This window comes from Ochlerotatus camptorhynchus, unplaced genomic scaffold (genome assembly GCF_037179485.1).
Source record: "Ochlerotatus camptorhynchus isolate MF236.1 unplaced genomic scaffold, CSIRO-AGI_Acam_v1.1 ptg000182l, whole genome shotgun sequence".
In the NCBI taxonomy this organism is placed as follows: domain Eukaryota; kingdom Metazoa; phylum Arthropoda; class Insecta; order Diptera; family Culicidae; genus Ochlerotatus; species Ochlerotatus camptorhynchus.
Window position 1 is genome coordinate 2,404,727 of NW_027040672.1, and position 15,102 is coordinate 2,419,828.

At 40.6% G+C, this 15,102-nt stretch overlaps 2 protein-coding genes across 3 annotated transcripts in view; one reads left to right on the top strand and one right to left on the bottom strand.

Moving 5' to 3' along the window:
- The first annotated feature begins 205 nt into the window (after positions 1-205).
- LOC135702029 (major facilitator superfamily domain-containing protein 1-like) overlaps positions 206-15,102 on the top strand; it is a 40,500-nt gene continuing 25,603 nt past the window's right edge. The window contains exons 1-7 of one of the 2 annotated variants that reach the window (XM_065222997.1): positions 206-498; positions 936-1,196; positions 1,343-1,619; positions 1,680-2,414; positions 2,475-2,587; positions 2,651-2,750; positions 10,836-11,042. In XM_065222997.1, the coding sequence (XP_065079069.1) occupies positions 980-1,196; positions 1,343-1,619; positions 1,680-2,414; positions 2,475-2,587; positions 2,651-2,750; positions 10,836-11,010 (1,617 nt within the window). In that variant the 5' untranslated portion in view covers positions 206-498; positions 936-979 and the 3' untranslated portion in view covers positions 11,011-11,042. Of the gene's footprint in view, positions 499-935; positions 1,197-1,342; positions 1,620-1,679; positions 2,415-2,474; positions 2,588-2,650; positions 2,751-2,814; positions 2,906-10,835; positions 11,043-15,102 lie in introns of those variants that run through there. The other variant, XM_065222998.1, reaches the window with a different exon arrangement.
- On the bottom strand, positions 11,958-13,920 carry LOC135701988 (KIF-binding protein). The gene is made up of 2 exons (XM_065222932.1): positions 12,525-13,920; positions 11,958-12,461 (listed from the first exon to the last, which is right to left on the bottom strand). The coding sequence occupies exons 1-2, from the start codon at positions 13,832-13,834 to the stop codon at positions 11,996-11,998; spliced, it is 1,776 nt and encodes a 591-aa protein (XP_065079004.1). The 5' UTR covers positions 13,835-13,920; the 3' UTR covers positions 11,958-11,995.

Here is a 15,102-nt window from a genome sequence, read left to right on the forward strand (position 1 = left end):
ATTATATACTCCTTTGTGCGACTGGTACCACTCGACAAATCATATCCGGTGCAATCGCTATTCGACCAAGCTATCCTATACCTGTTTATGTTTCTCAGTGTGCTCCGCGGATAACTCAGTTGTTCACAGATTCTCTCTCACTCGCATCTTCTCAGTGCTCTCGTTTTTTTCACTCGTTTCGCAGTCCACCTGTGACATTTGATTCGCGTACATTGAAATTTATTAGTCGTCATCGATTAGTGTTTGATCAAAAAATTAGTTTTGTTTACATTACTCTTATCATTGTTGAAAAAAAAACATAGTTTGAAGAACATATTTTTGACGAAAAGAGTGTACGCGAGCATTGCCAACACCAAACGGTTGGTTGAGGAATGATTTTATAGGATTGTTCAACTCCAGCAAACAAACAACAAAAGTCGCTGATTGACAAAGGATTACGCTACAAGTTAATCAAGAAGAGGAGCAAACATTCCAAGGTTTCAGCAAAAAAGATTGAAGGTAAGTGCGTATATATTTAGCTGATAATTTGGCATAGCGAAAAAAATGGGGTGGAACTCCTTATCAGTAAATTCTGTCGGATTGATTTTTTTTTGTTCAGCTTGTTCTAGTTAGAAAGGGCAACTGAGTCAGTTAACTGGACAGCTCTTCTTGTATGGGTTAGGGTGGTGGGGAAAATCGGTGTCATCTACTGCTGGCTGCCTCTGTATGCTGCATTTGTATACATAAGGTTTTTGCTTGGTTAATTTATTCAATATCAGTATTCTGCTACTGACTGTCACGTTGTATGTGGGGCGATTGATTCATCGTCGGTTGCACACATAATCAGTGCAGAAAAGGCGTCATCATTATTTAGAATATCTGTTCGCTGCTGGCTGCCCGCATCAGTTGATTATCACTGCTTCATACGAATTGTGTCTGCTTTCTTCTTTCTATAGGGACTACTGGAGAAGGCGATCTGTTGTCGTCGTGAGGGGGAGGTATGCCAAGACTGTACGATGAGGATGAAGCACGAAGACCGATCCTCCAGCCGGACACGGACAGTGAGGATCCGCCAACTGGATCGAGAATTTTGCGCCGAAGCGACGACGATGAGCTGAGTGAGGGAAGGTCCGGCTGTGGGACCAGTGCTTGCTGTAATCCCAGTTCTGCCCTGCATCGCTTTATGGCGCTGATCTTGATGTGCCTTGTTGGATTCGGTGAGTTTTTCTTAGTAGTTCATTGTTTTGACTCAATTACCTGTTTTATTATGGCGAAGTTGCGAACTATGTGCGTTTGCATCCGAACGTACCATGATTGATTATTTTTCCCCCTTTGTGCTTCATCGCGACGCGTGCTACTACAGGATCGTACTTCTGTTATGATAACCCGGGAGCACTGCAGGACAAGTTCAAGTCTGATCTGGATCTTTCGACGTCACAGTTCGTGTGGCTCTACTCGATCTACTCGTGGCCAAATGTGATTCTATGTTTCATCGGTGGCTTTCTAATCGATCGGGTGTTTGGCATCCGGTTGGGGACCATCATCTACATGTTCATCCTGCTTATTGGTCAGCTGATCTTCGCCACCGGTGGACTCATAAATCAGTTCTGGTTGATGATCCTGGGACGCTTCCTGTTCGGGTGAGTACGCATAACGTTGTTGAATGTTGGAATCGTTTCACTTTATCTTGCTATTTCCAGTATTGGCGCGGAATCGTTGGCGGTCGCGCAGAATAACTATGCCGTCCTGTGGTTCAAGGGGAAGGAACTGAACATGGTGTTTGGGTTACAGCTTTCATTCGCCCGTGTTGGCAGCACCGTCAACTTCCTTGTCATGGTTCCCGTCTACAAGTACGTCCGAAGTCTCGGCTACGAAGGCCATCAATGCATGGGTGTTGTCCTCTTGTTGGCAACCCTAACTTGTGTGATGTCGATGCTTTGTGCGTTGATTCTCGGCTGGATGGATAAGCGAGCTGCCCGAATTCTACGTCGCAACGATAATCCTCCGAACGGAGAGGTAGCCAAGCTTTCCGATATTAGAACATTCAAAACTTCCTTCTGGATGGTGACGGTCATTTGCGTCGCGTACTACGTGGCCATTTTCCCCTTCATTGCCTTGGGCAAAGTATTTTTTATGAGAAAGTTTGATTTCACTCCGGAAGATGCCAACACGGTGAATTCGATTGTATACATTGTAGCTGGTGTTGCGAGCCCTATCTTTGGATTGCTAGTGGACCGAACCGGAAGAAATGTCCTGTGGGTGTTCATATCGATCTTGGTCACAATGGTGGCCCATGGTCTGCTGGCTTTCACATTCTACAATCCATACATTGCCATGATTACGATGGGAATGGCGTATTCCATGTTGGCCAGTAGTCTCTGGCCACTGGTGGCGTTGATTGTCCCGGAGTATCAACTGGGCACGGCCTATGGAATGTAAGTTCGAACTAACCACGCTTACGTTTATTGTGTTTAATCATTTAATTGTTTTTGCAGTTGCCAGTCGGTGCAGAACCTCGGATTGGCCGTTATCTCCATGTTTTCGGGTTTGATTGTCGACAAAGGTGGCTACTTCATGCTGGAAATATTCTTCATTGGTTGGCTAGTTGGTAAGATCGAATCATTTCTACTTCGATTTCCCGATTCATGTGTTTGTGTTGTGTTGGTTTCAGTTTCGCTTCTGGCTACCATTGTCATCTGGCTGTACAATTCCAACAACAACGGTGTTCTCAACATGTCCCCTGCGGAGCGTGAGCTGTACACTAGTAAACTGTAAGTATATCTCCTTTCATTCCAGCAAGAATTACTGACTCTGAAAATGTTGCATTTTATCTAGAATGAGCGATTATGAAACATTTTGAGGGCTGGTTCGGCAAACGGATGGGAAGTTTCCGTTCTATTTCGTTATACATAGTTAGGGCATGGCGGGGCTAGGATGGGTCACCTAAAAATCACGCACTGTATATTTTTTTAAATATATTTTTCAAATAGTTGTTATTTGCATGCTAATCGTTATATAGTTCTATATTATTATTAGCGTATTCAATATTTTTGGAATAAAATATTTTTGACAAAACTTCTTTCCAACTCTTATTTTTATGGCATTGAAAATATGTCAGTAACTTTTGTCGTTTTTGATTCTCTTTACTAAAAATGGACATTTAATGTTCGGATTCATCGGTGTGCCCGTCAATACCGTTAGTAGTTCCAACGAATGCGAGTAATTGACAGCAAACCATCCTTTGACTGTCGACAAATCCCGTGTAACAGTAGCGCTACGCTGGGAGCAAATGTAGATCCATCGCGAAAAATTAGCAAGTTTGCAAACCCCCCATATTTAGGTTGACATCTTTGCTATCAAATGAATTAGAAACTTTTACCTTTGAGCGGTAGATGGCGAGATTGTGGCTATTTCTTAATGTTTATATGAAAAGCGTGAGAGTGGTCAGTATTTTTGATAAGATATTTTCGATTAAATTTAACTTCAAATTATTTTGGCTACAGTTCAACATAATCGTTAGTCGTTTTTTTTGCAGTCGTTCATCCCCCAAAACCGTGTAGCTTCACATACAGGCAGTAATCGTATCGCGGTCGGATGAAACCTTGACCCAAGATGTTGGAACACAAGATTCAATGAGTATTGAATCTTGTGTTCCAAGTATATGAGTATTGAATCTTGTGTTCCAACATTTTGGGAACTGTTTTAACCCATAAAATGATCGCTTCAGCAGACTAACTCTACCAGGCTTGGCTCTAACTTCATCCGGTACTTGCATGTACACCTTTTCCTCCAGTTTTTCGTTCAGAAAGGCTATACGGACGTCCATTTGGTGGATTTCCAGTCCTTTTGTGTTCGCAATAACCAGAACCGTTCGGATTGTGTTCAGTTTGGCCATTGGAGCAAACGTTTCCTCATAATTCCGCTGCACACAGCCTTTCGCCACTAGCCTTGCCTTGTAACGGATTGGATTTCCAGCAGCGTCCGTCTTCAACGTGAATACTGCCGATCCTACTTCGTTCCCTGCCACTTCGGGTATTCCGCAAGGTAGCCACCTCGGCCCGTTGATATTTCTTGTGTATTTCAACGACGTCAATTTCGTTCTCGATGGTCCACGATTGTCGTTCGCAAACGACATGAAAATCTATTTCCGAATCCGAGCCATCGCTGACTCTTCTCCAACTCCAACTCAACGCTTTTGCTAATTGGTGCCAACTGAACCGCATGGTTGTAAATCCAACAAAATGTTCAGTAATCACATTAAGGATCTGGGAGTCATCTTAGATTGTCAACTCACATACAGCCAGCATATCTCGTACGTGATCAACAAGGCAACCAGAACGCTCGGCTTCATTTTCAGGATAGCTAAAAGTTTCACGGACATCTACTGTTTGAAGTCGCTACTGCTGCCCTGTATGGAATCCCAATTATCAAAACAGTGTACAAAGAGTAGAGTCTATTCAACGACGATTCCCTTGGAGGGATCTTCATCGCCTTCCAAGCTACGAAAGTCGGTGCCAGTTAATTGGGTTCTTTAGGGGTTTTAAGGTAATTAGATATTCGTAATCAACATCACAAATGGAACCGAAATCCAAAATTTCATCAATTTTGGAGCACTGGAACTGTTTTAAATAAGTGTGATTACATAAGCAAAAATCACCATCTTAGCGCCCCTCGGTGGTACTTTGTATGGGAGTGAACTGTCAATATGTTAGTTTTGTGTCAAACAGTTAAGTGATTAGTTTGCTTTAAATCTTTATTTAAAAATCAAGAGAGAAGTAAATGGGATCGAAAAAAAATCGTTGTGCTCAGAAAACGAAGCCCTTCTCGATGATGTATAGAAACCGATGTATTTTTCAAAATGAAATAACCCAATTCACCTAGATCCTTTGTGGAGTCGAAAAGATACGACAAGGGCCCTGTTTGTGGCAGACATTCTACAGGGCAGAATCGATTTTCCTTCTATTCTACAACAAATCGACGTTAACGTTCAACCACGAGCACTCCGTAACAACGCAATGCTGAGGATACCTTTTCGTCATCGAGGACAGGACTAGCATCCACCCCAAGGGTCAAGTTAGTCATTCTGCCCTCCAAAGGGTATCCGGCATAAATACTCATCCCCTCCATCCTTTGTCTCTGGTCCATAACCGTCGTCCCTTTCTCTGACCCATGGATTCCGATCGCGCTAATCTATCTAAATATCAGCGACAACGCCTCGCAAATCCGCTAACCACTCCCCGATTCGCAACCCATCAGCAGCAGAAGAAGAAGCTTAACTCCGGCACTCCGTCTATCGGCGTTGACGGCACCGTCGAAAAATCGTGTCTTCTAGAAAAGATTGACAGTTTCTTATAGAATTTTTCGGTGGAGTGAAAGGATAGTACGCATAGTACAAAGTCCGCTATGTTCCATGCACAGTCTGACGTTTGCTTATGGATTTTACCCACCAACCATTTCGTTAATTTTCTTTAATTTTCTATACATCGATCTTCAAAGCTATTCATAAGAAAAATCGATATCATCACCATTTCATGAATAATTGTAAAGATGCTATAAGTCTAATCGTGAATCTTTTATAAAGATCTTTCTCAAAATATTGCTACCAATCGTTACCAATGTTAAAATATCGATTGTGTTGCCAGATCAAAATATCGATACACAACTGCTGATTTTATTTGTGATTTTTTATCTGCATAATTTCTAGTTTCGATCCCATGCCATCTGGGGTGTACTGATTTCGTTGTGGGTTGCTTATCCTCGGGTCCACGAAGAGCTTATCAACGACAGGCAAACACACTCTAGTATGTGGTGTATTGAAATTTCTGTAAATCTTTTCATACATGAATTCAATATTTATTTGTCATAACCATCAACCAGTCAGCCATGTAGGTGCAACTAGGTGACCTCTAGGTCAAAAAGGTATCAGTTTTCCTCATTGGGTTCAAAATGCCGACAATCCCACCACGCATGCTATCACGGGTTATTAAATATATAGACGTAAACTTGAAGAACTACAATAGTAAACATTTGCTGAGTCGCGGCCATTGGTCTTCTCGTTCATTTACCGGCAGATTGCTTCTTCCGATGAAATGCCGAATATGTCGATAAATAATATAAACATTGCCATCTGTCACCTGGTGTGTTTCGAACTCTCTTTAACTAGCGATGCAAATCGATAACAAGGAGATTATAAATGTGCTTCAATGGCAATCTTTGTTGTTCTTTGTCAAAGTTCAAAGTTACGATGATATCAGTATTTAAATATTTATTGATGAATATTTGTAAAGAATACTAAAGTACAAGTGACATATCGAAATTAAAAGAAATTTAGTATGACACCTTTATAGATTACTATCATATGACCGATGAAGAAATAATCTTAAATGTAAGTATCGATCAATAAAGATTTTCAAATGTGTACATCGAAATCATTGAAAATTTAAAGTAAAGAATTAATCATGTTTTGTTGTTTTTGACATCATCCACATCCAGAGGGCCAGTCACTTCGAATGTATGGGAATGGTAGGAAACCATTTGGAAATCCATGAAAATTTTCAGTTTTTATTCATTATCGTTTTTATGGGCAGTTTTAGATGCTCAAAAATTGCACGAGTACATTACTATGGTGATAAGGTAAACACTCGTTTATTTGTTTCCTTCTGTCAAAGCATGTTTAGTCACAAATCGTGGATTTTCTGATATTCTCCATACTGCAAAATTGATTTTCCTACCACTGAAGGGGCGACATCTCTCGGATCTTCAGTGTAGCTACTACTCAAATCATATAATTAATTGCCGACATAAATCTTTATTTCTGTATAAAGAACTTTGAAGAAGTTTCACGAACGGTTGGTTGGGTGGGCTGATTTTACCATAGGAGCACGGGACTGTCACCAATTATTTTCACTTTGGGATTTGAAAAGTATGACGGTACCCTCTTGCATGGGCTATAAAATAAAGCCCATAACAAACTTGAACAACACATACGAATTTTGCGGCTGTATTGCGTATTTTATAGCTGTCGCTTATTCCGCATGTGTTTTTTTTTTTGCGTTGGTTGTGAGTGTGTGGGTGAAAAATAGCAGACATCAGAAAAATGCTGGCTTAGCAGCCCCTTTCAGAGGAGTAAAGAGCTACAGAGTCGCCGTCAACGCCAATTTACTTCTTGCCGCAAGATTTCACCAATACAACGTTGCTAGTGTAGCCGTGTACAATCGATTTGTTTATTATTTTCAACCATGAAATCAGCTGTCAAAGTGTTCGACCTGACAGCGGTTTGTTTTTTATTTTCAACCAGTAAAACGCTTATATTAGTGAAACTGCTCACTAATACTAACGGTGTTAGAGAACTCTATCCAGTATTTTACGATAGCTTATGGCCGCCACAATCTGGCTGAGTTTCTGGTAGGGAACATAAGATTTGATGTCGTTTGACGTGTAAACGATCAAATCTAAACGTTTATACGTCAAACGACACAACCCAAACGTCAAATCATATGTTCCCTACCAAAAACTCAGCCAGATTGTAGCGGCCATAAGCACCCATAAAATGCTGGATAGTCGGCCTATACCGCTTCCAACCAACAACCTCCCTCGCAAGATCCTGACAACCCCTCACTGAGTACTCCCGAAATCCAGCCGTCAACCAAAACTTGTTTGGTCTTACCGAGAGTCTTACAGCCACCTCAGCCTCCCACCCGAAAGATGCTCAATTATTTCGGTCAGACATCGGTTGCCCCCTGAGTACTGCGAACCCAGCCGATTTTATTTTTCAAGTGAGCTAGAAAACATCTTCTTCTTCATCTTCTTTCCTTTATTTAATATCGGTCTCTGTTCCGTAATCTAGTGCCAATCACCGACGGACATCGATTGCCATCCATTGACGGCAATCGAATGTGCAGGAAGGCAGCTTCCACACCTGCGTAGGATATCGCACCCATTCAACACACATGGGCCGGGACCAACGGCTTTACTTCCCTTCCGAAGGAAGACGTGACCAAAGATTTTTATGCCTCAGAAAAATCCCACCGACCTCGGCTGGGATTGAACCCAGACCCATCGGGGTGTTAGAAAGCAGTAACGCTTACCACTACACCACCGGCGCCGGCAGAAAACATCTTGAAAATCTTCCGAAGTTTCAAATTGTTTTGCTGAAACAGCTCACGAAATTGTATATACATGCTGTCAAATGAACTTTTGGCTCCTCTTCCTCTGCTCCAGAAATAACGTATACATGGTGATGGGAGTACACCTGCCCATAAAGCTCATATGACTCTAATAAAGTTTGATTATATTCTTGTGTCAGCAACCCAGTTTTGGCATTATTAATATCAAATAAAAACACTTTTTCGAGCATCACGCTCGATGATTTACATTATCCGCCTACTAAGGTTGATGTTTCGACAGTTTCAAAATTATAATTCTTAATTTGTTTTCAGTAGGTGGCAACACCTTTACTTGTGGTTAAAAAAGTAACTACCTACGTGACTTCAGAGCTCTTTTGAATGTTTGGCTCCCGTTTGACAGTTTGACTCGGCTCCCAGATGACAAGCATTTTGAGTTAGTTCGCAGTACTCAGGTTGCACCTATTTGGACAGAACCCGTCATCCAGGTTGCGATTCGTGAATTCGAAGCACCCACATTCCTCATCGAACTCTGAAGAAATCTAAAGAGCCTGAATTTATAAAGAGACGACATGTCAACATTGGAACAATCGATTATCTTTCAAAATCATATGATAAGTTATCCCAATCGAGCAGAAGACCTGTCAAATTGATAAGATGTCGCCTCTTTACCCAATTCAGTCTCTTTAACGAAATCCACCTCAACATCTCGAAACTGAGCGTTTATAAAGACCAATGTTGTAACCGTAAACAATGGCTTCGTTCTTAAATTTTCCTAATTCAAAGTCTATACATGCAATACACTAATTCTATCCGATAGGGTGACTCTACCTCTACAAAATCATTGTGATATCACCGACAAACCGACATGAATGACCATACAAAATATACTATATATCATCATATTTCAGATCAAAGCACAAAACTGACAGCTGTCGCCGTGTTCGCGAAAAATGTGTATCCTAGCCACGAACACACATACAAAATGTATGGGTTGGTTCGTGTCTAATCTATTTCTGTGGTTTTGACAGATAGGATCGCTGCACATTTGAATCCGCCGTTATGGATTCTTGATCAAGAGTTAAGTTTAAGTTTCATGTCGGTTTATCGGTGGTGATATTTTACTTGAGCGAGTTTTCATCTTCGAGAAATTCGCGGAAGAAGTCATTGTTTACGTTTGCGACATTGGCCCTTATAAAAGAGCAGCAGAGAGTTGTTAGTTGCTATGATAAATAATCTGTCATGTGATAGATAGAAATGTGACCCGATATATTAGAGATGTGATCGATAAAAAGACGATATTATTCATTTTAAAAACGTGGAATGTCCTCAACGTGATTATTTCGGATAAAATAATTTTGCATGGATTTAAATCAATTCATCAAACTAAAAGGTATTTTTGGACAAAATTTGAATAAATCTGGGACTTTCGTCCCCCTCGACAAATACTATAAACGAACAATAACCCAAATTGTCGAACTTTTCCACAAATGGTTTGGATGATACCCTAAACACGTCGTTAAACAAAATAACCATGCAAATTTTATTAGGGTAGGTTTCTGGTCTACCTTTGAGGGCATTATAAAACCACCGACAAACCGACATGACACTGAATTCTGACTTATGCCCGAAAATCTTAAACGGCCGATTTAAATGTGCAGTGATCCGAACTGTCAAAACCATAGGATTTTTTGATCTAGATAAATTAATTTGTCCAAAAAAGATCAGAAACGAACCATGCGGGTTCATGGCTTAGCTTAATATTTCCCGCGAACACGGACGGAGCCAGATGTCAGTAGTGTGCTGTGGTCAGAAATTTTATTGTCTTTGCTGTGGTCATTCATGTCGGTTTGTCTGTGATAAACCCCTAAAACACAGGACTTTTATTATCCTATGAACACAAAACACCAAAATTGTGCACACCCGCCACTTCCCGCGTCATCCTCAATCCGAAATCGCAAGGATATTCAAACCTAAGAGGAAGAGGAGACAACTGACTTCTTACTCTTTTATCTTTATCTTTATCTTACACACGTCAAATCGGTCAATCTCGACCTGGTTCGCGTTTCATGTTAACAAAATTACTATGATTCTGGCAAAACTACTATGCTTGCTCAAAATGCATAGTAATTTTGATAGAAATAATAGTAAAATTAAATTAAATTGTTTTCTGCAAAAATCTATTCGTGAAGGTATTTTTCCAATGGATTTTGTTTCAGTGTATCTTCGGCACAATCGGCACACCTGCGGCATACTTGCAGCACAGTGTCAAAAAAGATGACCCAAGATTGGTGCCTGAAGTGACCTAACCCTTGGATATACCACATTTTTAAAAGTACAATATTGAATAGTCCCAGACTATAGAAGATTTTACTTAGTCCGGGATCTTGTTAACTTACGAAATATCTGGAAGTAAAAGCAAATTATCCAACGCACCATAATCCGGATTTCAATTCAAACGCGGAATCGACTCTGTTATACGCCAGCAAAACATAATGCGTATCAGCGGAGAACACTCAAAAGCAGTTAGCTCCGATATTTTTACAGGAAAATATAGATTAACATTTATAATATATATTATTTATATAGAGCGAAGAGTCCTTCGGTTGAACTTGAAGTACTAGAAGAAATGATGCCCGGTATAAGTAGAAGGTTTATGACCAACTGTTTTTTGCATTCCGTCGATTCTAAACGATATACTAATTCAATCTTTCCCCCTTTCTATGATTGCAGCCTAACGGAAGCGGCCAACAAGACGTTGGAAAACACCCAACCGGTCAGTTCGGAGGGTTCACTCAATGCCGATCAGCAGCAGCAGTCGGTGGCACCGGAATCGATCCGCAATCGGTACGTGAGCCGGGTGCTGGACGGAACCAATCAGAGCGATTCGGAACCGTTGATTGAATAAGAGCGCGGAGCATTAGTATTAACCGTTAGCCGGTCGGATTTCGGGTGCCACACACGCAAACGAGTATAAATTGATGTTCATTTCAATATTTTAGGCTTAGACAGAGTTTTCCGTTAGTTGTGTTATAATTTGTTTGTATATTGAGTAAAATTTGCATCGCATTCACTGCTGCAACCAGCACAAGCGTTATTAGGTAGGGCAGATTGGAAGGATGTAAGAAATTTGGCCAGAAGGATCAGATTGGTGTAAGAGTTTCGAAAAACAGGTATGAGACGTTATTATCAATAACTTCGTGTCGGAAAGTATTCGAGTAAGTGATGATGATATGAAGAATCTGCGATGTTAGGACAAGTAGACTTACTTAGTATATTTTTTTTTATGAATGGTGATTATTTAGTCGAGATACTATTTTATTAGTTAAATTGAAAAGCAAACGCAAAGACTTCATGTAGGTACAGATTAAGAAATCAGTGTCTGTTGGTTAACGTTAATTATGTATTATGGGAGAAAAAAAAAGATTCCAAGTAACAATTATTGTAATATGTTATCGGATGCTTTTGAAAGACTTAACAGTCAGTGAATGCACAGGTAAGTATATTTATGTATGGGCATTCATATTCTAAATTAATCGAACAAACGTTAAATATTAACGCAAAACCGTTTCCACCTTGGAGGAGCACTGGAAAGCATACTAATATTTCCCACTTACACATATCTCACCTAGAGGAATAACTTATAATAACAAGCCTATAATGAACATGTTGTACTGATTGCCAAATTTTTAACGATTAACCACTGGAATATGTTGAAAACAATGTAAAGACAAACAAAGTTACTCGAAAAGGATAATAAAGAAAAAAAAAGATATAATATACCTACTGTATCAAAATGGATGTGAAATCAAATGCAAACGTTTCGTTTCAAGCATTTATTGTGTACCTATATCACTTCACACGCTTCAAATTACTACTGGCCCAGTAAGTTCTTATTCGTTCAATTCGTTCATAAGTTTCTTTATTTTCAGCGGCAGAAGCGTATTCATCTCCTTGCAAACGCCCATTTCAGCCTTGAAGTGAGCCCCGACGATTTCATTTTCTTCGCAGCTCTTGACAAAGTGATGGTAATACCGAAAACTGTTCTGAACGTTGTCCAGCTGCATCCTCCTGTCCGGCGTGATGACCTTGTAGTACAACCGCCCGATGTGGAAGTAAGCAAAGTAAACGGGTTGCAATTCGCAGTTGTCGATGCCGGCGGGGACTTCCAGCGTGTCCAGCGGTATTTTGTAGGATTCGAGAAATTTCTGAAACTTGGAAATACTCTTCTCGCAGAGCTTGTTGATTTTGTTCAACGCATGAGGCGAGGGCCGTTCGCTTGCGGTAAGTGAATCCAGTTTGCTCAGCTTCACGTCCAACATTTTCGAGTAGATCAGAGCCAGTTCATACCAGATCTCCCTGGTAGAAGAAAAAACCATTTAAATCTCCTAAAAAATATATTCAATGGAAAACTACTCATACCTGCAAATAGTTTGATAGTACGTAGCGTTCAAGACCTGGTCCAACTCTTCCAACTGATCCACGCTTCTTTTATACAGCTTACATTGATTATCTTCGTTATCTTCGAAAAACGCCAAATGCTTGTACAGTGAAGCAATGTCCTGAACAATCTTAGCGTACTGGGACGCTTCCGTTTCCTTCGTATAGTACTCCTTAGCCTTATTCAGCCAACTTAACCCGTTCAACAGGACCAACTTGGCATCATCCAACGTCAAGCAGAATTCATCCGTTATCTGATCCTCGTAGACGGACAATCCTTCCAAGCCGATAAATCGATCTATTTCCTTAACTGGGCTTAAACTCTCCGCGTTCTGCCGTTCAGTACCTTCTTCACCATCATCGTTGCAGAGCCTATCCTTGCTAGTAGATAAAATGTGAATGGCGTACTTCGCCCAGCAGCGGGCAACGTCCGCCGAACGGTGCTGGTGAGTTTCAATCTTTTCCGTTCTAACCGTCGGATTCGTTTCCTTGGGAATCACTTCCTCCTCGAAGCGATCCAGCATGTAGGATGCTGCTGCTAGCAGATGTCTCGCTTGGCAGAGGTAATTTTTGGGGAAGTAGTACTGCGACAAAGTAGCCGCATTAAGAGCCCAGTCTACATGCTCGTAATCATTGTAATCTAGCTGCCGCTTCAGAGTTCGATGACAGTAATGAGCGGACTTTACCAAATCTTCCAGATAACCATAGACCTGCGCCAAATAGTACAAACTTAGTGTATGGTTTTTCTCCAACAATAACAATCCTTTTCCTTTCTCGATTTCATCTTTTGTTCCAAAGAGATCCGAAATCGTCAATGGCTCGAAATCCGCATTCCCTTTCACGGTTTCATAATTCTCCATGGCTTGTTCCAAAATAGCTTTCGATTCTTCAAAGCTTCCTCTATTACAGTACAATATTCCCAGCTGATTTAACACCTCAATGTACGCATTAACTCCCGACGCTGTTTCGTTATCATCCTGAACCAGTTGCAACGCTTCCTTTAGCACCAACTCCCCATTGCTGAGTTCCTCCGTGAAAATCGAAATCCGTCCAATGTCCTTCAGTACATTAGCCAAAATGCACCTCACGGTTAGCTCCGCGTCGGACCCTGCATCCAGCGAGTCACGCAGATTCTTCAGCTTGCGCTGCACTCCTTGCAGAATATCCCGTGCGGCGTAGTGCGACCGGAACGGTTCTGTCGGTGGGTCATTCTTGCTATCCTCGTCGATCTTCTTGTGAGCTTTCTCGAACTCCTCCCGAATATCGGACAGACTTTCCTTCGTAATGCCCATGATTCGTTTTTTTTGTCACAAGTTGGATCGATAAAATGTGGAAAACTGCACTAACAAAACTAATCGATGCACTTTAATTTTGGTACGAGAAGAATGTAATCATACACGATAAGGGAAAGGCGAAAGTGGGTGGTGCACAAAAACGGTATTAAAATATCAAAACAAATATTTTGACATTAACCATCAACCCAGTGCAGGGTCCTGTAGACTGGTCGAAATGCATGCTACACCACTCGTTGCGCAGCAGGAAAACACCAACCCTAAAAAAAACCATAAAAGAGAGCTTAACGACGTATCATCCAAACCATTAGTGGAATAGTTTACCCATCCGGGATACAGTTCGTTTATGGTATTTGTTTATTAGGGAAGAACACACGCTATGCAGGGCGATTTAATATCACATCCATATTTAATTTTTTTTTTCGATTTTTTTGACCCCCCTCCCCTCCCTTCCCTCCTGTGTCACGCTTATTATAACATACTTATTACACACTGAGGTCTATTCTGCACCGCGAGTGAGGTGAGGTGACTCTCCATTTCACGTAGAAAAAACGTAAACTCAGTTTGTTCTAGTCACAAAAAATAGGTTGATTTCAAACGTATTCCATGTTTGAAGTCATGTGAAATCAATGTTTAAAATAAAAATAATGTTACGTTTATTTTTAAAAAATATTCGTGTTGAAAATATTTGGTTTTGTTTGGTTTGACAGCTATGCGTACAAAAATACATATCTCGATGAACATTTCAAATGGTCCTATCTGCTTTGATTGATTCTCTTCATCGACGTTCCCGCATAAGCGTATTATCGCTCAACTTTACGTGAAATATATTGTGAATTGGTAACAAGTAATTTACAGGCAACCAATTCGCGATATATTCCACATAAAGTTGATCGATGTTACAAAACCATTAATGGACCTTACTGACTACCATAACCATAACCATTAATGTTCTCAAACCATAAGTTAAAAGGTTTTAGTATAGTTTTCTTTCCGAAAATATATGGAGAAAACAAGAATTTGGAATGGTAATGGTTCTTAACAACCCATTATTTGTAAGGTCCGCTTCCAAAAAACCATAATACATAAGGTTAAAACTTTATCACACAAACGTTCATATAAAGTTCCATAACCATTTCAGTTGAAGTTTAGCAGGGATTATAAACAATTTATAACCATTATCGGTAAGGTCATGTGATGGTTCGCGTTTATGCGGGTTCTCTTTTCATAACCACTGCTATGTAAACAGATTTCGCGCTAATTCTATC

What these genes read in the sequence shown, in the direction of transcription:
- LOC135701988 (XM_065222932.1), bottom strand. Translation starts at nt 13,834, where the DNA reads ATGGGCATTACGAAGGAAAGTCTGTCCGATATTCGGGAGGAGTTCGAG. An exon ending in TACTATCAAACTATTTGCAG is followed by an intron (nt 12,462 to 12,524) that starts GTATGAGTAGTT and finishes TTCTTCTACCAG; the next exon opens with GGAGATCTGGTATGAACTGG.